The sequence below is a fragment of the Entelurus aequoreus genome, linkage group LG06 (genome assembly GCF_033978785.1).
Source record: "Entelurus aequoreus isolate RoL-2023_Sb linkage group LG06, RoL_Eaeq_v1.1, whole genome shotgun sequence".
Classification (NCBI taxonomy): Eukaryota; Metazoa; Chordata; class Actinopteri; order Syngnathiformes; family Syngnathidae; genus Entelurus; species Entelurus aequoreus.
In genome coordinates, this window is record NC_084736.1 from 48779392 (window position 1) to 48803256 (window position 23865).

Sequence of the window (23865 nt, forward strand, 5' to 3'; positions counted from 1 at the left end):
GCACTATACAAGTATAACCCATTTATCATTATTATAAATGTAACTCATCAGAACTGAATCAGATATTGTACACGTTTCTGTTGTGAATAATAAAGGATTCATTTTAGGCTGCCTCTGAATAACAGCATGAAATATTCCAGCACCTTCATAACGTTTAGTTATACTAAAGCAGGGGTGGGCAATTCATTTCCACCGGGGGCCGCATAAGCAACCCGAGCACTGCTGGACGGCCACACGACAATATTTCAATTAAATTTTGCTCAATATTATTTTTGATATACCGTAAGATAAATAATAATGATGATAATAATAATAATAATAATAATTAATAATAATAATAATTTAATTTAACCTAACTTATCTTTATACAAAAGCAGATTGCTTTTGATGGTCACTTTATCCTGCATTATCCAACATTTTTCCCCATCAGATTTGGACAACCATCTGTTGTTAAAAATAGTTTTTAATCAAATGTATCTTATATTGTTTTTTATATTGGTTTTATATGTAATTGTTTTTTCTTTTTATTCAGTCATTGGTGGAGCTAAGGATATTATTTGAATATTGTTTTTAATATTGTTGTGCAGCACTTTGGAAACATTTTGTTGTTTAAATGTGCTATATAAATAAAGTGATTGGATTGTCACACCTACCAGCTTGTCCCATTTCAGTCCTAACATGTCCAAACACGCATTTACCTATGTGAACAAGTCATTACCTGTGGTTGTCTCTTTAATTGACTGCATGGCTGCCAGCTACTCCGTGATTTGAAAGTCTGCAGTTATCCCACGTAAGAAGAAGAGCAGCTGGGCGGTGTCACGTACATCACAGCTCTCATCCAAAGTTAGCGAAAAACAGTCCAAGTCTCCGGGCATATCAGCGCAACAGAGTCCAATAAGCACTCCTTAATAAACTCTCCGTCAGAAAACGCCTTACTTTTTCTGGCGCTTTTGTGAGAAATGACGAAACTTGTCCTGACGGCTGCACCTCTGGGGGTGTGAAATATGGCAAAAAGTCCTTATTGGGTTTGCAGTTTTACCATCAACGCATTGGCCTCCCTTGCGCGCGCTTCATCAGACACATTCCGGTAATTTCCCTCGTATTTCTTCGTGTAGTGGCGATTAAAATGATATTCTTTAAACACAGCAAGCTGTGTACCACAAATTAAGCACACGGCTTTACCATTAATTTATGTAAAGAAATACTTACCCACATATGCGGTCCTCTCCAAGGTTTCTCATAGTCATTCACCGACGTCCCACTGGGGTGAGTTTTTCCTTGCCCGTATGTGGGCTCTGTACCGAGGATGTCGTTGTGGCTTGTACAGCCCTTTGAGACACTTGTGATTTAGGGCTATATAAATAAACATTGATTGATTGATTGACTTGCCAGTCCATGTCTTGTTGAAAACACGCCATTCGTCATAAATTTTTCTTTTTTTAGCGTCTCATCACTTGTCTCTATGCATCTTCACTCACAGGTTCCCCCCAGACATACGGCATAAATAACACATTTCAAAATAAAAGCAGCACAATTGTATTGCGCGCACGACATAGATGTTTTTTAAACTTTATTTTGTAATTTGTGATTGCGTCGTTCAATTCACTCACAATCGCACACGCGCATACATCCACACGGAAGTAATACAAATAACGCTTTTCAAAACAAAAGCAGCACCGTTGTATTGCACACTCGACATAGATACTTTTTGAAATTTATTTTGTAATTTATGATTGGCCTCACGCGGGCCGGACAGGGATGCGCAAAGGACCGGATGCGGCCCGCGGGCCGTACAATGCCCAGGTCTGTACTAAAGCGTCACTCAAATCTAAATAGATTTATATAGCTTTATCGGCCCGGCTACATTGATCCATTATGAAACCAACCTGAGATATTTCTGTCCGTTACGTTTATTTCGAAATTGGTAACCGTGCGTTTTCTCTCTCAAAATGGAGTCAAATGTGCCGGAGACACATTATCAGCCCCGCGTTGCAACAAAGGCATCTAACGTTACTCACAAAAAAGCTGAACTCATGAATGCCTGTTGCCACTATGGACTTAAAAAGTTACGTACTGTGAGTTCCTCCCTTCATCCATGGCGCCAACATGTTTCTTCTTCAGGTGCTCCTGAAGCAATGTTGTACTTCCGTGCCATTTTGCAGGAAACGGTCTTCTTTGAAGTCTTTAAAGTGAAGTGTTCCCACACTTTTGACGACTTAGGTCGTACACTTTTCTCCATTGAAGCAATAACCTCAAGATGTTTCTCCGCTAAACTATCGGTAGTGTTTTCCTGCGCCATTTTTCGAATTTTTCCAGCAAAGGAGACGCCGTCGTCACTTGAGCTGCACATGACACATCATTGGCTAGCTTACGCCACCTCATGAGACGTAGCCTCACCGCCGCCCTGGCGCTGTTTTGTACAGTTTTTGTACTTATTTTGATTATTGTTTCTCAGCTGTTTGTAAATGTTGCAGTTTATAAATAAAGGTTTATAAAACAAAAAAAAACAACAACAAAAAAATAACCAAAAAAAAAAAAAAAGACTCCGTGCATGCGCATAGCATAGTTCCAACGAATCGATGACTAAATTAATCGCCAACTATTTTGGTAATCGATTTTAATCGATTTAATCGATTAGTTGTTGCAGCCCTAGTGTGTATATATATATATATATATATATATATATATATATATATATATATATATATATATATATATATATATATATATATATATATATATATATATATATATATATATATATATATATATATATATATATATAATGTGTATGAAATACTTTACTTTCAGTGAATTCTAGCTATATATATATATATATATATATATATATATATATATATATATATATATATATATATATATATATATATATATATATATATTTATTTTATTATACATACAAATAAAATAAATACTTGAATTTCAATGTTCCGGAGGCTATCCAGTAGATGGCAGTATTGTCCTGTTTAAGAGTGTCACAACATTGCTGTTTACGGCAGACGAACTGCTTTACGGTAGACGAAAACGTGACTACTGTTGTTGTGTGTTGTTACCGCGCTGGGAGGACGTTAATGAAACTGCCTAACAATAAACCCACATAAGAAACGAAGAACTCGCCCTCGATCATTCTACAGTTATAATGTGATTGGGCAGGCACGCTGTTTATATCTTGGGAAAGCGGACGTGATAACAGACTGTTGCCGCTGTCCCCACTCAGGTCCGCATGGAGCTGGAGGGGGCGTGGCCTCCAGCTCTGGCTGAATTCCGGGAGATTTTCGGGAGAAAATTTCTTCCTTTTTCTTTCTTTTTCGGGAGAGGCGCTGAATTCCGGGAGTCTCCCGGAAAATCCGGGAGGGTTGGCAAGTATGTCAAAATGTCAAAGAAAAAAAAAAAGTGAGCAAGGCGAAGTGTCACTACGCCAGAAAAGTATTTCCTCTGTGTCAGTTCTTACAAAAATAATTTATCTTTACTGTATCTTGGTTAATATGGCGATCAACGGCTCGATGAAGGACTTCATCCGTGGGTTTGGGGGCAAGCATTGGCTAGGCGTCTTCTAAGTAAGTAGTCCTTGTTGTGTTGCTGTAAGTATTGTACTTAGCCGCTAAGACACCGATCGATCCCACCTACAACGTTCTTCTTTGCAGCCTCCATTGTTCATTAAACAAATTGCAAAAGATTCACCAACACAGATGTCCAGAATACTGTGGAATTTTGTCGAAGAAAACAAGAGGTTTTTCTATCGGGTCCGATGGGGTCCAACCACTTCCGTAGATTTTCCGACGTCACGCGCTTAACTTATATCCAAAGGAGTTTTTCAACCGGAAGTGTGGCGGGAATTTAAAAATTGCACTTTATAAGTTAACCCGGCCGTATTGGCATGTGTTGCAATGATAAGATTTCATCTTTGATATATAAACTATCAGACTGCGTGGTCGGTAGTAGTGGCTTTCAGCAGGCCTTTAATACCACGCCTACTTGAGAACCACCTTTTTGTGAAGGCTGAGAAGTGTGAGTTTCACTCTACTTCGATGGGTTTCCTGGGCTACATCATTGAGAAAGGGCACATCAGAGCCGACACAAAGAAGGTCGAGGCGGTGATGGAGTGGCCCCAACCAACCACCCGTCCGGAACTATCTCAGTTGCATTCGGGCGGTAGGCGGGGTACACCCTGGACAAGTCGCCACCTCATCGCAGCAGACTGAACCCATTTCTAAGTAAAAAGTTTCCCAATATGCACCTGAAAGACTCCCAGACCACAAGAAACACAATTATCTGGTCTGATGAGACAAAGATTTAATTATTTGGCGTAAAAGCCAGGCATCATGTTTGGAGGAAACCAGGCACCGCTCATCACCAGGCCAATACCATCCCTACAGTGAAGCATGGTGGTGGCAGCATTATTGCTGTGGCGATGTTTTTCAGTTACAGGAACTGGGAGATTAGTCATGATAGAGGGAAAGATGAATGCAGCAATGTACAGAGACATCCTGGGTGAAAACCAACGCTTTTCATCCAACCTGATGGACCTTGAGAGGTGCTGCAAAGAAGAATGGACAATACTGCCTAAAGATAAGTTCTTTCAATCTTGTGACATCATATTCAAAAAGACTCGAGGCTGTAATTGCTGCCAAAGTATTAAGCAAATGCTGTAAATACTTACGTACATGTGATTTTATTCGATTATTTTATTATTAATACATTTGCAAAACTTTAAAAAAAAATTGTCATTATGGGGTACAGTGTGTACAATTTCGAGGACAGATATTAATTTATTCTGTTTTGAAATAAGGCTGCAACAGAACAAAATGGGGAAAAATTGAAGCCCTGTGAATACTTTCCGGATGCTCTCGTGTTTATTCTCCCTTAGCCACGGTATCAAGATTCTAACGGGAAAAACAGGTTTTACAAAGTGTGCAAGCTCCTCCCCAAATGTTTATCATATTGACATATTTTGTATCTTGTATCCTCCCATCCAGTTCATAGTGTCTTTGTGAGCTCAACCAGCTGGTCATTTACTGCCTGGAATTACAGCAGACATTTAAATCTGTATTTCTTCTTTCTTTTGGGAACATGACCATTGTGAATTTCTCAATTGAATATGATTCCATCAATAGCCGGAACATCTTCACAAACGGAGATACAATTAACGGACGGATTATTGTGGAGCTCTCTAAAGATACTACAATCCAGTCACTCGCTTTTGTTGGAAAAGGAAGTGCAAATGTTCACTGGACTGAAGATGAATATCCCAGTCAATTTGTTTCACATATTGTACATCACTACCAGTCTGGTGAAAAATATTATGATATCAAACAGCATATCTTGAGAGATGGTAATGTTGCATCTTGTCATATTTACTATTTTTAGACAATTTTGGCAAATCATTTCAACTTCCAGGTAATGAAACATTTCCCAAAGGAAGACATGTGTTCCCTTTCACCTTCAAGGTCCCTGACAGGTATGCATTTTGTCTTCTGGATGTTGCTGACAGATCATGAACCTGCTTTTGTACGTTGCAGAAAAATGCCGTCTTCGTTCAAGTCATGGACTTGTACAGTTGTTCATGAGATTAAGGCAGAGCTCAAACAGTCAATGAAACTGACAAAGGAAGCTAAAGCCCACTTTACATTTGTCTCCAAAGCCGACATGGATATACACGGACTCATGGTGAGAAGTCTGTGACAGACACAATCGATTATTGGGTGCCGAATGAAAACGTTGAGTCAATCTTTGGTAGCAGACATATTTCTCACATTTAGCTCATTTTCATCACACTTAAGTTTAAACTAAACGTTGACCCTAAATATTATATCTAAATTTCAAATCTAAATGCACATCTAAATCTTGAATCTAAATGTTAAATCTGTACCAAAATGTTAAATCTATATATCAAATCTAAATCCATCCATTTTCTACTGCTTGTCCCTTTCGGGTCGCAGGGGTGGCTGGAGCCTATCCCAGCTGCATTTGGGCGGAAGGCTGGGTACACCCTGAACAAGTCACCACCTCATCACAGGGCCAACACAGGTAGACAGACAACATTCACACTCACATTCACACATTAGGGCCAATTTAGTGTTGCCAATCAACTTATTCCCAGGTGCATGTCTTTGGAGGCGGGAGGAAGCCGGAGTACCCGGAGGGAACCCTGCACGCAGTCAAGGGGATAACATGCAAACTCCACACAGAAAGATCCAGAGCCCGGGGATCGAACCCAGGACCTTCTTCTTGTGAAGCACCAGCACTAACCCCTGTCCGACCGTGCTGCCTATAAATCTTGAATCTAAATATAAATGTTGAATCGAAATGTAAATGTTAAATCTAAATTTTAATTTTAAATGTAAATATAAACCTAAATGGTAAATATAATTTTAAATCTTCAATCTAAATCTACTCCTTAGATATAAATCTAAAATCTAAATGTGAGCGTGAAGTATTTAATCTAAAACTAAATCCATCTATCCATCCATTTTCTACCGCTTGTCCCGTTCGAAATCTAAATCTTAAATCTAAATGTGAGCGCTGAATGTTAAATCTAAATCTTAAATCTAATTCTAAATCCTAAATCTAAATGTGAGCGCTAAATGTTAAATTTAAACCCAAATGTTGAATCTAAATATAAATGTTGAATCCAAATCTTAAATCCAAATGTAAAATCTAAATGTTAAATCAAGACCTAAATGAAAAATCTAAACCTAAATGTCAAATCTAAATGTTAAATCTAAACATAAATGTTGAATCTAAATGTGAGCGCAACATTTTCAATCTAAACCTAAATTTTAAATCTAAATGCAAATCTAAATCGGCGCACTAGAGATGCGCGGATAGGCAATTATTTCATCCGCAACCGCATCACAAAAGTCGTCATCCACCCGCCATCCACTCGAACCAACATTTTATCAAAACCACACCCACTCGCCATCCGCCCGTTGTTATATATCTAATATAGACGATGCAAAGCATTAGTGAGGTTAGAAAGCTTATGCCTGTTAAAGAAAGGAGACTTTGTGTGCGCAGTTGCAGCAAGCAGAAGGATGCCTTTAAGAAGTTAAAAACATGTTTTAGAAAGATTAGGCCTATATTTTCATTAGGTAAAAAAATGTTCTGAATGTATTTCAATGAAAATTAACTTGTTAACGTTATAATGCTCAAATAGGGACGAGGGTGGGGTGCACAGTGAAACAGCGAACAATTTTGCGACAAAGATGAACCTTTATTGATTGATCTGCAGCCATGACAAAATATCAGACAATCTCCATTGTCAACGACAGGCAGGAAAATAAAGATAAACACATAGCCTATGTTGTAGGCATAGGCATAGGCTCATACGTTTTTAAGTTGAAATTTAAAAAAAAAAAAAAAAAGTGCCTAATAAGCCTTAGGCTGTCAATCACACGCACAAACTTAAATTATACAATAAAATATATATGTCATCCCTATTTAAACAAAAATAAATTAAATAAATAATAATAATTGAATTACAATGAAAATAGACGGTCGCGACAAACAAAGCAGGCTAAATAGCCTTACATTGTAGCCAATCGGAGATACGCTTCACTTGAAAGCGAGGCCAAATAATTAACACACAGTAGTATATCTCCAATAGAAAAAAAACACAATAAACAACGCAATTGCCTTAATCCCTTTGCATTGTAGTGCGCCCAAACAACACGTAACCATCACAATTATTCAACTGACCGAACTCAATATAGGTTAGACATGGGCTTATTTGGTATAGCCTAGGTAACGTAGAGTAATTCGTTTAACATATCCAACCGTATGTCTACTTACTTTTTTTTTTGTTAGCACTATGCAGGTGTTGCACCTTTCCTGCTTCCTGCACCCAGACCGTAGTCGAAGAGCGCAGGGGAGACACTTCTCCAGGGCCGATGTAGGCTCGGGGCAACACCCTTCACTTTACCCGGCAGTGGGTCTCCACATCGGACGACTTTAGGGTGAATGAAGAGTCCGGCGATTAGTTGCAACTCTTGCTTTATTGATTGCTTGCACACAGCCAATCCAACACAAAACAAAACAAACTAGTCCCCGCCCGCACTCACGCTACCGCTCCCTCTCTTCTCTCGCCCACACACTCACTGACGTCACTCACCTCACATGCTGTCACCTGTTAAAGGGCCACACACACACACACGCTACTCTCATAACACTGGAATAAAATGGCATCTACAGTCCCAGGATTCAGGCGAGAGCGCCTGGCCTCTAAAATGCGCCCTGCTACGCTGAAGGAGCGCTCACTTACGGCACTTGTTGCTGGGACGCATTGGATTCTCTTTATACATTTAACTATGTAAATATATTTCCAAATTGGTTCAACCGCCACCCGCCCGAATATATTTAAAATCGATTTTTTTCGTCATGCATCCGCCCGACCCGCGGATTATCCGCGGAGTCCGCGGTTGTGTCCGCAAACCGCGCATCTCTACGGCGCACTAAATCTCTTGCCAAGTGTAAAGATGAATACTTGTAGGACGTCCATTTTTCTAACAATTCGAGGCCTCCCTGCCGCAAAGCCGCGCCCACATCTCTGCTTTACAGTGCAGACATTCACAAGCCAGCTGACACGCTCACATTGGATCGGTTCTAAAGAATATGTCTTAATTGTGAGCTAAATGGTAAAAACATGATTATAGTGAGTGTGAATTAAAGTCATCTTTCCTTCATCTTACTTCCTTTCAATTCCCGCTTCTCAAATGATGACTTCACACTCACTACGATCATGTTTTTACCATTTATCTCACAATGAAGACATATTCTTTAGAAGCGATCCAAAGCCAGTCAGCTGCATCAAACTTATATGACAATGATCGTGACGTTCATATGTGACACTATCATGAAGTAATAGCGCAGCGAAATGATGAAAGACACACACAAATAGAAATAGGTGTATTCCAGCAGACTGCATGCCTCGGTGTAAAAAGCAATTCCATTCAATGTAAAAGTGCAGCGTCGACGCGTTTGGGTGTCGGATTGTCTCAACACCCCATGCACACTCACACGTTTGGAGCTGCCATTTTTTTAAATATGCAACTTTATTGCCATTATTTGTCTTTAAGCATCTGTCATGTTTCCTTCTTCCGCAGTAGGAAAGATGTAGGAGTGTCTGCTCTGAGAGGCAGCGATGTGGGCACGGCTTTGCGGCTGAGAGGCCTTGGATTGGTGGAATATTGACGTTCTATAAATATTGATCTTTACACTTGGCGAGACATTTAGCGCTCACATTTAGATTAATATTTAAGATTTAGATTCAACATTTAGGTTTAGATTCAACATTTAGATATAACATTTGTATTTAGATTTATCATTTAGGTTTAGAGTTACCATTTAGCGCTAAGATTTACATTTACATTTAACATTGAAGTTTAGATTTAAGATTTGGATTCAACATTTAGGTTTAGATTTAACATTAAGGTTTAGATTTAACATTTGTATTTAGATTTATCATTTTGGTTTAGATTTGGGGCGGCATGACATAGTGGGTAGAGCAACCATGCCAGAAACCTGAGGGTTGCAGGTTCGCTCCCCGCCTCTTACCATCCAAAAAAAAATCGCTGCCGTTGTGTCCTTGGGCGGGACACTTCACCCTTTGCTCCCGGTGCCACTCACACCGGTGAATTGAATGATGAATGATAGGTGGTGGTCGGAGGGGCCGTTGGCGCAAATTGCAGCCACGCTTCCGTCAGTCTACCCCAGGGCAGCTGTGGCTATGAAAATAGCTTACCACCACCAGTTGTAAATGAATGATGGGTTCTACATGTAAAGCGACTTTGGGTACTTAGAAAAGCGCTATATAAATCCCAGGTATTATTATTATTATTATTATTAGATTTACCATTCAGAGCTAACATTTAGATTTAGATTTAAGATTTAGATTCAACATTTAGGTTTAGATTTAACATTTAGATATAACATTTGTATTTAGATTCATCATTTAGGTTTAGATTTACCATTTAGCGGTAGCGCTAAGATTTACATTTCAGATGTTGATTTAGATTTAACATTGAAGTTTAGATTTAAGATTTGGATTCAACATTAAGGTTTAGATTCAACATTTGTATTTAGATTTGGATGGATGGATTTAAGATTAAAGTTTAGATTTAAGGGGCAGCGTTGCTCGGTTGAGTGTTCCAGGTTCGATCCCCGCTTCTGCCATCCTAGTCACTGCCGTTGTGTCCTTGGGCAAGATACTTTACCCACCTGCTCCCCGTGCCACCCACACTGATTTAAATGTAACTTAGATAATGGGTTTCACTATGTAAAGCACTTTGAGTCACTACAGAAAAGCGCTATATAATTATGATTAACCTCCCTTCACTTAACAATTTATATTCAGATTTAACATTTAGGTTTAGGATTTATATTTAATATTTAGATTCTTATTTAAGATATAGGTTCTGATATAACTCTTAGATTTAGATATCAGATTTGGATTTAGATTTAGATTTGGATTTAGATTTAGATTTAACATTTAGATATAATATTTAGATTTCAGATTTGGATTTAGATTCATCATTTAGATTTAGATTTAACATTTAGATATAATATTTAGATTTCAGATTTGGATTTAGATTCATCATTTAGATTTAGATTTAACATTTAGATATAATATTTAGATTTCAGATTTGGATTTAGCATTTAGATTTAGATTTAACACTTGGATATAATATTTAGAGTCAACATTTAATTTCAATTTAAATGTGAGAAGAGTGACCTAAATGTGAGAATGTGAGTTTAATCTAAGAAATATAGATGCAAGAAAAGTGTGACTGAACTTTAAAATTTGGCACCCAATAACAGATGGTGGTTTCATTAAAAAAGTCATGGATGTAGTTCTCACATCAGTATGTTCTATTTTTACAGGAACCTCAACATGATTGCACTGATAAAAGTCTCAGTACTTGTGGCTTTGGCAGCATTTCAATGGATGTTCACACGAGCCGAATGGGATACCAGCAAGGTAAAGCTATATTCGAACTACACCTGGGTTTTGTACTTTATAAAAAGGTAAATTTTAATGGTAAAAAACTGGCTCAGTTGCTAAATTGTTGGTTGTTTTTTTTTAGACCATAGTACTGTAAATTATTTTGTTTTTAAATAAAATAAAAAAAAGATTGTATACGGTACCACTGTTGGTAACTGAGCAGCCAGTTTTACAGTTTTAGTGTTGCTTTTACAGTGCATTACTGTACTGTAAATCAGGTCTCTCAAACCTGCGGGCCATTTGTGGCCCACTGGCCCATAATCTACGGCCCTCTACTTAACTTTATAGTTTTGTGGAACTTTTTAAGCATATTTTAAAATGTTTGGTCCAAAAATAAGCATTATAAATAATAAACATAGCTAACTAAACCAAACCTATGGATCAGCCCACCTTTGTTTACATTCAAGACCTCCAGCTTGCAGTTAACATATCCTCCCCCGGTGGTGTAGCATGTTTAGTGTGATGATCCGCTGCCATGCGGATCATGTTTTCTTTATGTTTAGGATTCGCTTAGTTCTGTTTTTCAGCACCCCTGGGTTTGTGTTTCTTGGTTGCCATAGGTGCTGATTATTTTCACGTGCCTCTGATTAGTGGACGGGACGCTAACCTGCTCCCGGGCACTAATCAGAGAGCCATTTATTCCTGCCTCTCGCCACACTTGGTTTGGCTGTTTTGTTTGCGTCACGCAACAAGTTACGTTTGAATACATTTGCTTCTGGTTCCTTTGCTGGTTTATCTTTTGCTAAGTTTTAGCTTTGCTTCCCGTGCTATCGGCACATTTTTCCTGTTTAGTATTCTTGCCTGATTTATGAAAATAAATCAACTTCTCACCTGCACGGCACTTCCGAACGTTCATCTGCATCTTGGGAAGACGACCAGCGCATTACCATGCCACCCATCCGTAACATTTAGCTATTCCTTGTCCTCCAATGGTGATACTACGTATTTTATTTGCTGCCATTGAGGCGAGGATTGCTGACTTAGAAGTGGTTTTGCACTATGGAAGGCTAACTCGCTAGGAAGGATGCAACATTGCATTGAGAACGCGTTCCTGGATGAAAACCAACACTTGCCATCAAATCTGAGGTACACTATATTGCCAAAAGTAATTGGCCACCTGCCTTGACTCACATATGAACTTGAAGTGCCATCCCATTCCTAACCCATAGGGTTCAATATGATGTCGGTCCACCTTTTGCAGCTATTACAGCTTCAACTCTTCTAGGAAGGCTGTCCACAATGTTGCAGAGTGTCTTTGTAGGAATTTTCGACCATTCTTCCAAAAGCGCATTGGTGAGGTCACACACTGATGTTGGTGAAGAAGGCCTGGCTCTCAGTCTCCGTTCTAATTCATCCCAAAGGTGTTCTGTCGGGTTCAGGTCAGTCAGGCCAGTCAAATTCATCCACACCAAACTCTGTCATTCATGTCTTTATGGACCTTGCTCTGTGCACTGGTGCACAGTCATGTTGGAAGAGGAAGGGGCCTGCTCTAAACTGTTCCCACAAGGTTGGGAGGATGGAATTGTCCAAAATGTTTTGGTATCCTGGAGCATTCAAAGTTACTTTCACTGGAACTAAGGGGCCAAGCCCAACTCCTGGAAAACAACCCCACACCATAATTCCTCCTTCTCCAAACACTCCTACCACTTTGTGGCTGAGTTGCAGTTGTTCCCAAACTCTTCCATTTTCTTATAAATAAAGCCGACAGTTGACTTTGGAATATTTATGAGCGAGGAATTTTCACGACTGGATTTGTTGCACAGGTGGAATCCTATGACAGTTCCACACTGGAAATCCCTGAGCTCCTGAGAGCGGCTATTCTTTCACAAATGTTTGTAGAAACGGTCTCCATGCCTAAGTGCTTGATTTTTACACCTGTGGCCGGGCCAAGTGATTAGGACACCTGAATCTGATCATTTGGATGGGTGGCCAAATACTTAGCAGCACAGAGGTGCTGCTAAGAGGAATGGCAGACACTGCCCAAGGATAGGTGTGCCAAGTGTGTGGACTCGTATTCAAAAAGGCTGTAATTTGCGCCAAAGGTGCATCAACAAAGTATTGATCAAAGGCTCTGAATACTTTTTGGCATGTACATTTTAATTTTTTTATTTTTAAATAAAACCTTTTCAAAATAAAACTTTTCACATTATCATTAATATGTAGAATTTTTGAGGACAAAAATAATTATATCCCATTTTCGAATTTGGCTGTAACATAACAAAATGTGGAAAAAGTGAAGCGCTGTGAATAGTTTCCGGATGCACTGTGGTTTATTTTCAGCAAGTCACTGGGAGAACATGCAAACTCCAGACAGAAAGAACCCGAGCCCGGGGATCGAACCTAGAACCTTCTCATTGTGAGGCACCAGCACTAACCCCTGTACGTCCATGCTGCCCCTAAATCTAGAATCTAAATATTGAATCCAAATGTAAATGTTAAAGCTAAATATAAATTTGAGCACTAAATATTAAATCTAAACCTAAATGTTAAGTCTAAATTTAAATGTTGAATTCCAAATGTAAATTTTTATTGTAAATCTAAATGTTAAATCCAAACCTAAATGTTAAATATAAATCTTCATTTTAAATATAAATATTCAATCTAAATCTAAATCTTAGATATGAATCTTCAATCTAAATGTGATTGTGAATTATTTAATCTAAAACTAAATGTTAAATTGAAATCGTGGCAGAGGGGTTAGTGCGTCTGCCTCACAATACGAAGGTCCTGAGTAGTCTTGGGTTCAATCCCGGGCTCGGGATCTTTCTGTGTGGAGTTTGCAAGTTCTCCCCGTGACTGCGTGGGTTCCCTCCGGGTACTCCGGCTTCCTCCCACCTCCAAAGACATGCACCTGGGGATAGGTTGATTGGCAACACTAAATTGGCCCTAGTGTGTGAATGTTGTCTGTCTATCTGTGTTGGCCCTGCGATGAGGTGGCGACTTGTCCAGGGTGTACACCGCCTTCCGCCCGATTGTAGCTGAGATAGGCTCCAGCGACCCCGAAGGGAATAAGCGGTAGAAAATGGATGGATGGATGGAAATTGAAATCTAAGTCTTGAATCTAAATCTGAAATCTAAATGTGAGCGCTGAAAGATCCAGGGAAAAAGTACACTAACCAAGTCTCCGTCTGATACTGTCACACGTCACAACATTATTGTGAGGACTTTGAAACCTCAACACCGCGATATCTGCAATACTATTGCATCTCTAAATATCCTGATGCAACTAAAGAATTAAAAGCTCTATCGTCGGCCAGATTTATATAATTAATATCGTTTATCGTGTATATCACGGCTGTCAAACTCGTTTTCATTGAGGGCCACATTGCAGTTTTGGCTGCCCTCAGAGGGCCGGGCGCTTGTAACATTAATAATAGAAACATACAAGTATAAGGACTAGCCGCATGATATTGTCACACGATTACCTATTCATTTGATTAGTAAATGTATATTTTACCTACACGGTCAAAAAAGTGGCATCATTTTACAATAACATTTACAGTAAAATGGTCACATTATTTTACTGTAAAATGTAGTGATAGGCTACACACATTTTGGTGTTTTTTTGCATACATTTTTTTTTGCTGTTTTTACAGTGAATTACTGTAAATGTAAAAATGGTACCACAGTTTTTTTTCTTACGGTAAGATTCGGAATTTAAAAAAATATATATATATTGTCATGTTTACAGTGTACGATTTTATGGATAACTTGAGGCCTTTGAAATCATAAGGCTAAGTAGATATTTATGTATGTTTTTACCCCCAAAAATGTTTAGAATGTATGATAATATAATATCTGTTGCATTATTAGATAGATAACGTTTAAAAGATATATCAGTGCATGCAATACATGTCTTTTTTTCTGTGAAAAAGAAAGAAAGATAAAGTACTTTATTGATGCATATTATTTCCAAGCTTTCACGGGCCATTCAAAATGATGTGGCGGGCCTTGAGTTTGACACCTGTGGTCTATATCGTGCAACCCTGACGGTTGCCCATACACCTGCCGTAACCTGTCGGTTCTTGAATAATGCATTCCTCCCATTTTACCCCACCAGATCAGTGCCGTGCAAAGGAACAAAGTAAATTATCATGTTTTTGCTCGTTTATTTTAAGTAGTCACATTGTTCATGTCCGTGATTTTGTGTTCAGTACACCACCAGTACTTTCCCTTTGCAGGTGAAGATCTCCAAGTCCAAGTCGAAATTCACAACCAATCATTTCGGACCTTGAAGCCTAAATTCGTATTGTACGAAAAGCAGAGTTTCTCTGCTCAGGGTCACAGGAGACTTTACAGGAAGGAGATTCTTAAGGAGAAAGGGGAGCCCGTTGAGGCGCAAAGTAACAAAACTGTGACGAAGATAATCACCATCCCTAGAGAGCTGCCGACGTCCATTTTGAATAGCGCCATCATCAAGCTGGAATACAAGCTGAAGGTAATCTTTGATCCACCATATCGATATAAATACTGTCAAGTCTGAAAAGACCATTTTAAAACTATTATATAGTTATGCTAGCAACTAAGTAGTGTTTTTACAGATCGTCCTTGGTATCAAATTTGCAATTGACCTAAAGATCAAACTTCCAATCGTTGTCCTACCTGCCCTTGAGGTTTCTGACGGAGAACAACCACCAGGTCCTGCAGCTGCCTTCTAACCAACCACCCTGGAGCCAAACACCGAGTATAGCGCAGCTACCCAACCACTTCACTTCCCTCCACCATATGAATCACACATAGTGTATCCCTCCTTAAATAATGCTGACGAATATGGAAATGTTCTATAAATATCCTTCCACCAGTGATGTGCGATGAGCTTCAAGGTAGATTAGGCACCTTTTTTATTTTATTTTAATTCCATATGGTCTCATCAATGCTTATGCAGGCTGCTTATTAATAGGATAACAAGAGAATAATTCACTTTCATAAAAATGTATTCATATACGTTCATTTACTTTATAACATTAAAAACAATTTGTGGTCTTACCTTTTATTTGTATGTGAAGTACATGCACCTATTCCAAGACATGTTATTTGATTATAAAAGTCTGATCAGAGCAGAATGTTAAAATATCTTTATAGTATTTTGTTTGTGTAAATAACGTTTTTTTTTGTTTTTTTTTTACAAAATTTGCTATAAACATGTGCATCAATGAACCAATATTGATTATTGCTGTTTTCTAAGTAAATTTGCATGTTATTTGAAAATGTTAATTTCTATCAATGATTATTGTGGTCTTGTGTTTCTTTTTTCTGTTTTTTTTGCCGTGCAGAATAATCAAGGAGGACTTGGACAACAACAGAGCACAAATAAATGACAAAAACACGTTCATACCAATTTGGATGATCATTTAAAAACTAAGTATTTTTATAACCTATTCACATTAATAAACTCATGTACTGAAACTGTAGTTGTTGTGATTCATTTCCTCTGCCTTCATGGCAAATAATTATATGATAATAATAATAATATACAATTCCAATATTTACCGTTTCTGGCTATAATGCAAGCAATGTGACACGTTTAGAAAATTACATCAATTGTGAATCGAATATTAATAAAGTAACTGCTAAATAAGAGATTGTGGTAGGGATAGACGGTGAGAACTCTTTCTGGGACATCTTCTGGATTGTCTGCATGTTTTTAAAAAAGGTACATGTCCCACTCCAACAAGCATTCACAAGCATAAAAATCTATCATTAACTAATAATTAGGATTAACAGCTTTAGAACGCTTGTCAACACTTCCTCTGGAATAAGGTAAAGGACCAAGAGAACACAAAAAAACTATTCGACATTCTTCTCTTAAATTCGTCATTAGTAAACCTCGGGAAACTGAGCAGCAGAAACGTGACGTAAATGTAAGGGCGGGGACAACTGACAAAACCAAGAATTGTCCCGTAGGCTAGACTGTCCTAGTTAATATCACTCCAGCTGCTGCTGGAGGACTCTCGCCAGGACCCACACTTTGTCGACTCCATGGGCTGGGTACTTGGAAGGATGCAGCCCCCGAAATTGAGACACAGCTTTTATGTCTTCCAGCTAACCTGGGAGCACCTCGGAATCCCCCGGGAAGAGCTGGACAAAGTAGCTGAGGAGAAGGAAGTCTGCCTCGGCTGCTGCCCCCGTGACCCGACTTCGGATACGCGGAAGAAGATGGATTGATAGATAGATGGATATATTTGATTATGCTTTTTTAGGAAAATGTATTTCATGCTCTTTTTGTAAAAAAAACAAAACAAAACATGCCTTCTTATCGTGGGAAAAACACAAAATATGCAGTATTTCTAAACATTGTTTCAAAGTGAACTACTTAAGATAAGGTAATTACACCTTTTAATATGTAAATAACACTTTTTGTGATGTATTAATATTTTTGGAGCAATGACAGTTTTTCCCAAAAAATCCCAACAAACCTTTCAGCGCTGAAAAGTTTTATTAGTCATATCTGATTTTTTTTTTTTTTTAAACTTTCAACACTTAAGTATTATTTTGTACTCCTGTAGTCTCCTTGTCAAGTCAAAGTCATATGCATTCTCTTTGATAATAAACTGTCATGATCCCTCGCCCGGTCCAAGTTTTGTCCAAGTTTAGTATTTCTTTAGTTGTTGATTTAGTTATGTTTCAGCACCCTGGTTTATTTCGTTGTTGCCATGGGTGCTGATTATGGTCACCTGCCCCTGATAAGTGGTGGGGACACTCACCTGCTCCGGGTCAATAATCAGAGAGCTATTCATTCCTGCCTCACACTATACTCTGCCTGGCAGTTTTGTTCGCTACATGCAACACGTTACGTTGGTGATTCTTGCTTCTTGTTCCTGTGCTAAGATTTTTTATATCTTCCCGTGCCATCGGCATGTTCCTATGTTTATATTATTGCCTGATTGCGGTAATCAACCATCTTTCTTACCTGTACGTTGCTTTCGAACGTCCAACTGCATAACTGCCAGGCAGAGTATGGCATGAGGCCAGGATAAATAGCTCTCTGATTAGTGACCGGTTGCAGGTGAGCGACCCGACCACTAATCGGAGGCAGGTGACAATAATCAGCACCCATGGCAACAAAGAAACAAACCAAGGTGCCGAAACAGAACTACATCAACAACTAAAGAAATACTAAACTGAGACAAAACATGACAATAAACATTGGTTTATTATGCACCATTTTTTCTTTCATTTATAAGATAAAATAAAAGTCAGTTCAGTCTGGCATGTCATTTTTTTCCCTTTTATTGTTAACAGTTTTACTAAAATAATTGTTGTTGCCCTTTTGTTGATATATTGTACCTTAAAAGAGGATATATATAGGAGAACATATTTTTTACACAAAACTTGTCTTACCATAAAATGGTTATCAATTGTTAGAAATTTGTGTTACGAAACATATGTTTCATTTCTGTTAATAATTTTAAGTTGTATGTCCCAAACAAATGCACTGGATTTGTTAAACCTACAGTATATCTTATCTAGTTTAGAATTTGTATTGACTTTAATTTTCAATTAAAGGGGCGGTATAGCTCGGTTGGTAGAGTGGCCGTGCCAGCAACTTGAGGGTTCCAGGTTCGATCCCAGCTTCTGCCATCTTAGTCACTGCCGTTGTGTCCTTGGGCAAGACACTTTACCCACCTGCTCCCAGTGCCACCCACATTGGTTTAAATGTAACTTAGTTATTGGGTTTCACTATGTAAAGCGCTTTGAGTCACTAGAGAAAACCGCTGTATGAATATAATTCACTTCACTTCACTTCACTTCAATGAGTGTTCACAAAGTTTTGACGGACAAGAAAAACTGGTTTTACATTATCTGCATAGTCAACACCGCCTGTTCATAGCATGTCTACCGGCTCTAAACAGACAGCACTTTACTGCTTGGATCAATCCGAGGCCTTTATAATCCGTATTTCTTTTGGGAAAATGACCATCAAAGATTTTTTAATTGAATATAATTCCATCAATAGCCAGAATATCTTCACAAATGGAGATACCATAACCGGAAGGATTATTTTGGAGGTCTCGAAAGACACAACAGTCCAATCTCTAATTTTTATTGGAAAAGGAAAGGCTACGGTTTGCTGGTACGAACAATATGGACAATATTACCACCGTTACTACTGGTCTGATGAGAAATATTATGAAATCAAACAACGTATTTTGAAATACGGTAATGTATCGAATTAGCTCTTTTTTCATCATTGTTCCCAGCTTTGATTAAGATGCTTTGATTATACATCCAGGTAATGAAACAATTCCCAAAGGAAGACATGTGTTCCCTTTTACCTTCAAAGTCCCTGACAGGTATGCATTTTGTCTTCTGGGTGTTGCTGACGAATCATGAACCTGCTTTTGTACATTGCAGAAAAATGCCGTCTTCCTTCAAGTCAGGGACCGGTAAAGTTGTTCATAAGGTTAAGGCAGAGCTCAAACAGTCAATGAAACTGACAAAGGAAGCTAAAGCCCACTTTACATTTGTCTCCAAAGCTGACATGGATATACACGGACTTATGGTGAGAAGTCTGTTTAGATGGATTCATGAATGTAATCCTCACTTAACCAATTGATTTTTTTTTTCCTCTCAGGAACCTCAGCATGAGTGCACTGATAAAAGTCTCAGCGTTTTTGGCTCCGGAAATGTCGCAATGGATGTTTACACAAGCAGAATGGGATACCAGCAAGGTGGTGATATATTTGAAAACTATTTAATGACGTCGATCGGACACCTGACATCATGGCGGCCACTTTTATTGTGAACTACAATGTGAACAACTCAATTGAAAAATAAGATGGTATATTTTAGGGTGAACTGAGGAAAAAAAAAAAAAACTGTAACAACCAGGTTGCATAAAAATGCACACTCTTAAAGGAAACGGGCACATTTTGGGGGGAAATTTGCCCTTCATCCACAATCCTTACGTGAGACAAGAACATACGTCTTTCACTTTTCCGTGCGTTCTAATTAGTGAAAAACTGCTCGCAAGAGGCGGCTAACAACGCAGTAAAAGGCGGATACCATCTAGTATGCCACAGGTCTCAACCTCAAGGACCGGGGCCCAGATCTGGCCCGCCACATCAATTTGTGTGGCCCCCGAAAGCGTGGAAATAATATGTGTAAATAAAGTACCTTATCTTTTCTTAATAAATATATTACAAATATAAATGTACTGTGTACAATTACATATATTTACACTTTAATCATCTCTAATAATAAAACAAAAAATTATATCATCATTCATTTCAAAACAATGTTATTGTTGAAATAAAGATAAATACTTAAATATCTGCTTGACTAATGATTTCAAAGCAAGTAATCCAACAAAATATTCATGTGAAAATTTTACAGTACAATTTTTTTACAGTAAAATCCACTTTCCATATAGAGTAATAATACACTATAAAACACAACAACCATAGATTTTACAGTGTAAAAAACTAATTTTTACGTTAAAAAAAACCCCAGTTGTACCATTTTTCCATTCCATTTAATTAAATTCCATGGTTTTTATTTTATTTTATATGCTGTAAAAAAATAAATAAAACCCTGCAAATATTATGGTGAAATTGTGGCGACTAAACTGCCAGTTTTATACAGTACAATATAAAGATTTGGTTTTGTGCAGCGTACGTAAAAAAAAGACTTTTATTCAAATGTTTTATATATACACATTTATATTATTCACTGTTAAAAGCGGACCTCTGAGAGCAACCATAACTGCGATGTGGCCCTCAATGAAACAAGTTTCTTGAAATTGACTACTGTCACTTGATTATAATAATAAGACATTTAAATTGTTATGTCAGGTTTGAGACAAATGTGCTGCTGGTATGACCACAGTGTGCACGTCTGTATTCCACTGAGTGCTCAGGGTGTTTTTACGTTTGCTCAAATACATGAAAAATTAGAGGGAACATTGCCAGCCACCCTTTATATATACACATTTATATTATTCACTGTTAAAAGCGGCCCTCTGAGAGCAACCATAACTGCGATGTGACCCTCAATGAAACACGTTTGACACCCCTGTAGTATGCCTATAAAGATCTCTAAAAAACACTCAAAACCCTCCAACATCATTTTGAATACATGCTGGATGTAATGTTGCAACATTCATAATAACATGTAATATTAACAGTATTTAGTCATAGTAATTATGACAAAACACCAATAAATCAGATTAAAAAAAAAAAAAGCTCTGATAAGCGTTTATTTAAAAATGTGGCATTACCCAGACTGTGCTGTAGGTGTGTTAGTGTGAGCAAATGAAGCGCTCCTAAACCTCCCCTGAGCTCACTATAAATAAATATGGCGTCGATGGTGTGAAACTTTTGCGTACTAGTTTTTTTATAAATGTTCTGCAAAGATTACATGGGGAAGGAAATAAAAAATTGCGCTTTAACACATCAAACCTTGTCAGCCACCTGAAAAGCCAACATCGCTATGACTGAGTTTTGAAAGTTTCCAAAGCCAACTGCAAAAGAAGATGTACACAAACTAATTATATCTAAATTTTAAAAAGCATTAGATATAAATAAGTTAATCAATCATTGGTATTAGCTGTAAAAAATTTTTTTTGTGCATCCCTAGTTTTTAGCGTCCACATTTTTCGTTACTTTACACCTCCTGGAGCATATACCAGCTGCACCCGGGCGGAAGGCAGGGTACAGCCTGGACAAGTTGCCTATAGTCAGGGTTTCCCCGTAATGTAAATGATTGTGGCGGTGCGCCATGGCAATATATTAGCCGCCACACCTTAAAAATGAGGCTTTTTGACGTGAAAACAAAATAATGTAATAAAGACTCTCAAAACTTTAGTACAATCTACAATAACACCAGAAATAAATGCTAGATTTGTTGCCAGTCGTTTTTAATTAAGAAAAAAGTCACTTAGAGGATTGGAGAAATCTGTAGAAAAATATATAATAAATAAAAGCACAATAAGCAAAATAGATCCATCACCCTCACCCTTGGGAGGTGAGGGGAGCAGTGAGCAGCAGCGGTGGCTGCGCCCGGGAATTATTTTTGGTGATTTAACCCCCAATTCCAACCCTTGATGCTGAGTGCCAAGCAGGGAGGTAACGGGTCCCATTTTTATAGTCTTTGGTATGATTTGGCCGGGGTTTGAACTCACGACCTACCGAGCTCAGGGCGTACACTTTTAGATTTGTTTTAAATGTATGTTTACATTTATTTCTTTTTTAAAGAAAATATGTGCATCATAGCAAATAATGTGAAGATGTCATATTGGCCACGCCCCTAACCACGCCCCCCCCCTCCGCCACAGGTATCTTGGCAATCTAGAGGGAAACCCTTATAGTTGACACGAAATGTGGAAAAATCTCTGAATGTATTTGTGTGTCTTCTTATTTACATTATAAAAGCCTGGCATTTAACAACATGTGCACATGTATCTGCAACTGGTGCAACGACACGTGTGATTTTTATGTGTCGTGCCTCCTTGCAGGTGAAGATCTCCGGGTCAAAGTTGTAGTCCATAACCAATCGTCTCGTGCGGTGAAGCCCAAAATGGTGTTGTACAAAAAGAAGAGCTTCTTTGCCCAGGGTGAAAGGAAACATTCCACCATGGATATTCTTGAGGAAAAAGCGGAGTCGATTGACGCGTACAGCAAAGAGACGGTGAAAATGGTGATAACCATCCCTAGAGAGCTGCCGTCGTCCATTTTGAATTGCGGCATCATCAAGCTGGAGTACAGGCTGAAGGTAAACCACACAGACTGCTTAGATCCACGACTAGAGGAACTAATACAGTTCTGTTTTTTACAGATCATTCTGGATATCAAATATGCAATCAACCCAAAAGTCAAACTTCCAATAGTCGTCTTACCCGCCTTGGATGTTCCTGACATTAAACAACCACCAGATCCCGCAGCTGCCTTTGGATTTGAAGCATTTGGGAACTCAAACCAACCAACCTGGAGTCAAACACCCCAGTGTAGAACAACAACAACTCAACCTCTGGACCTCCCTCCACCATATGAATCACACACAGTGTACCCTTTGGGTGATGCTGACAAATATGAAAGTTATCTATAAGTCTCCTTCCACTGCCTTTAAAAAAATAAAAAAAGACAATGTAACCTGACTGGTGCCAAAGAACGCCACACAGACTGAGGAACAGATTCTCTGAATGTTCTCTGTTGCAATGGATTACCATCCCCCCTCCCCATCCATGCGTGAGGAACACTTAAATGGAAACTGCACTTTTATTGGGGAATTTTGCCCATCGTTCACAATTATGAGAGACAAGAAGACAAAAGTTGTGTTATGGTTGCAGGAGGGAGTAGTGACGGCACAGTGCCACAAGGGGGTGATGTTGCTCTATGTTTTATTATATATATATATATATATATATATATATATATATATATATATATATATATATATATATATATATATATATATATATATATATATATATATATATATATATATATATATATACACAATATGTATAATAGTAGTGAATTATATTTATATAGCGCTTTTCTCTAGTGACTCAAAGCGCTTTACATAGTAAAACCCAAGATCTAAGTTCCATTTAAAGCAGTGTGGGTGGCACTGGGAGCAGGTGGGTAAAGTGTCTTGCCCAAGGACTCAACGGCAGTGACTAGGATGGCGGAAGCGGGGATCGAACCTGGAACCCTCAAGTTGCTGGCACGGCCACTCTACCAACCAAGCTATACCGCCCCGGTATATAATAATACACAATACTAAATATACATATACTAAACAAAAGAATGGCGTGAGACTAATCCACAAGGGGTGTATGTGTGTGTGACAATGTGTATAATTAATTGTTGTGCATTACCGTGAGGTGTTGGGCGAGAGGAGGG

The 23865-nt window shown here is 38.4% G+C and overlaps 2 protein-coding genes across 2 annotated transcripts; both read left to right on the forward strand.

Moving 5' to 3' along the window:
* The first annotated feature begins 5037 nt into the window (after positions 1-5037).
* Positions 5038-18046, forward strand: LOC133652180 (arrestin domain-containing protein 3-like). The gene is made up of 7 exons (XM_062050634.1): positions 5038-5353; positions 5419-5479; positions 5541-5688; positions 10900-10996; positions 15202-15458; positions 17063-17147; positions 18027-18046. The coding sequence occupies exons 1-7, from the start codon at positions 5092-5094 to the stop codon at positions 18044-18046; spliced, it is 930 nt and encodes a 309-aa protein (XP_061906618.1). The 5' UTR covers positions 5038-5091.
* Positions 18047-18875: 829 nt separating this feature from the next.
* LOC133651583 (arrestin domain-containing protein 3-like) lies at positions 18876-23318 on the forward strand. The gene is made up of 6 exons (XM_062049562.1): positions 18876-19180; positions 19254-19314; positions 19376-19523; positions 19596-19692; positions 22476-22732; positions 22796-23318. Exons 1-6 carry the CDS (start codon positions 18934-18936, stop codon positions 23063-23065), a joined length of 1080 nt encoding a protein of 359 aa, XP_061905546.1. The 5' UTR covers positions 18876-18933; the 3' UTR covers positions 23066-23318.
* Positions 23319-23865: the final 547 nt, after the last annotated feature.

Bases quoted from the DNA above. Each gene is read 5' to 3' on its own strand.
- LOC133652180 (XM_062050634.1), top strand. From the start codon at position 5,092: ATGACCATTGTGAATTTCTCAATTGAATATGATTCCATCAATAGCCGG. The intron at 5,689-10,899 runs GTGAGAAGTCTG...CTATTTTTACAG, and splicing joins TGGATATACACGGACTCATG to GAACCTCAACATGATTGCAC. The intron at 17,148-18,026 runs GTGACCCGACTT...GACCGGTTGCAG, and splicing joins CTGCCTCGGCTGCTGCCCCC to GTGAGCGACCCGACCACTAA.
- LOC133651583 (XM_062049562.1), top strand. From the start codon at position 18,934: ATGACCATCAAAGATTTTTTAATTGAATATAATTCCATCAATAGCCAG. The intron at 19,693-22,475 runs GTGGTGATATAT...GCCTCCTTGCAG, and splicing joins CAGAATGGGATACCAGCAAG to GTGAAGATCTCCGGGTCAAA. The intron at 22,733-22,795 runs GTAAACCACACA...TGTTTTTTACAG, and splicing joins AGCTGGAGTACAGGCTGAAG to ATCATTCTGGATATCAAATA.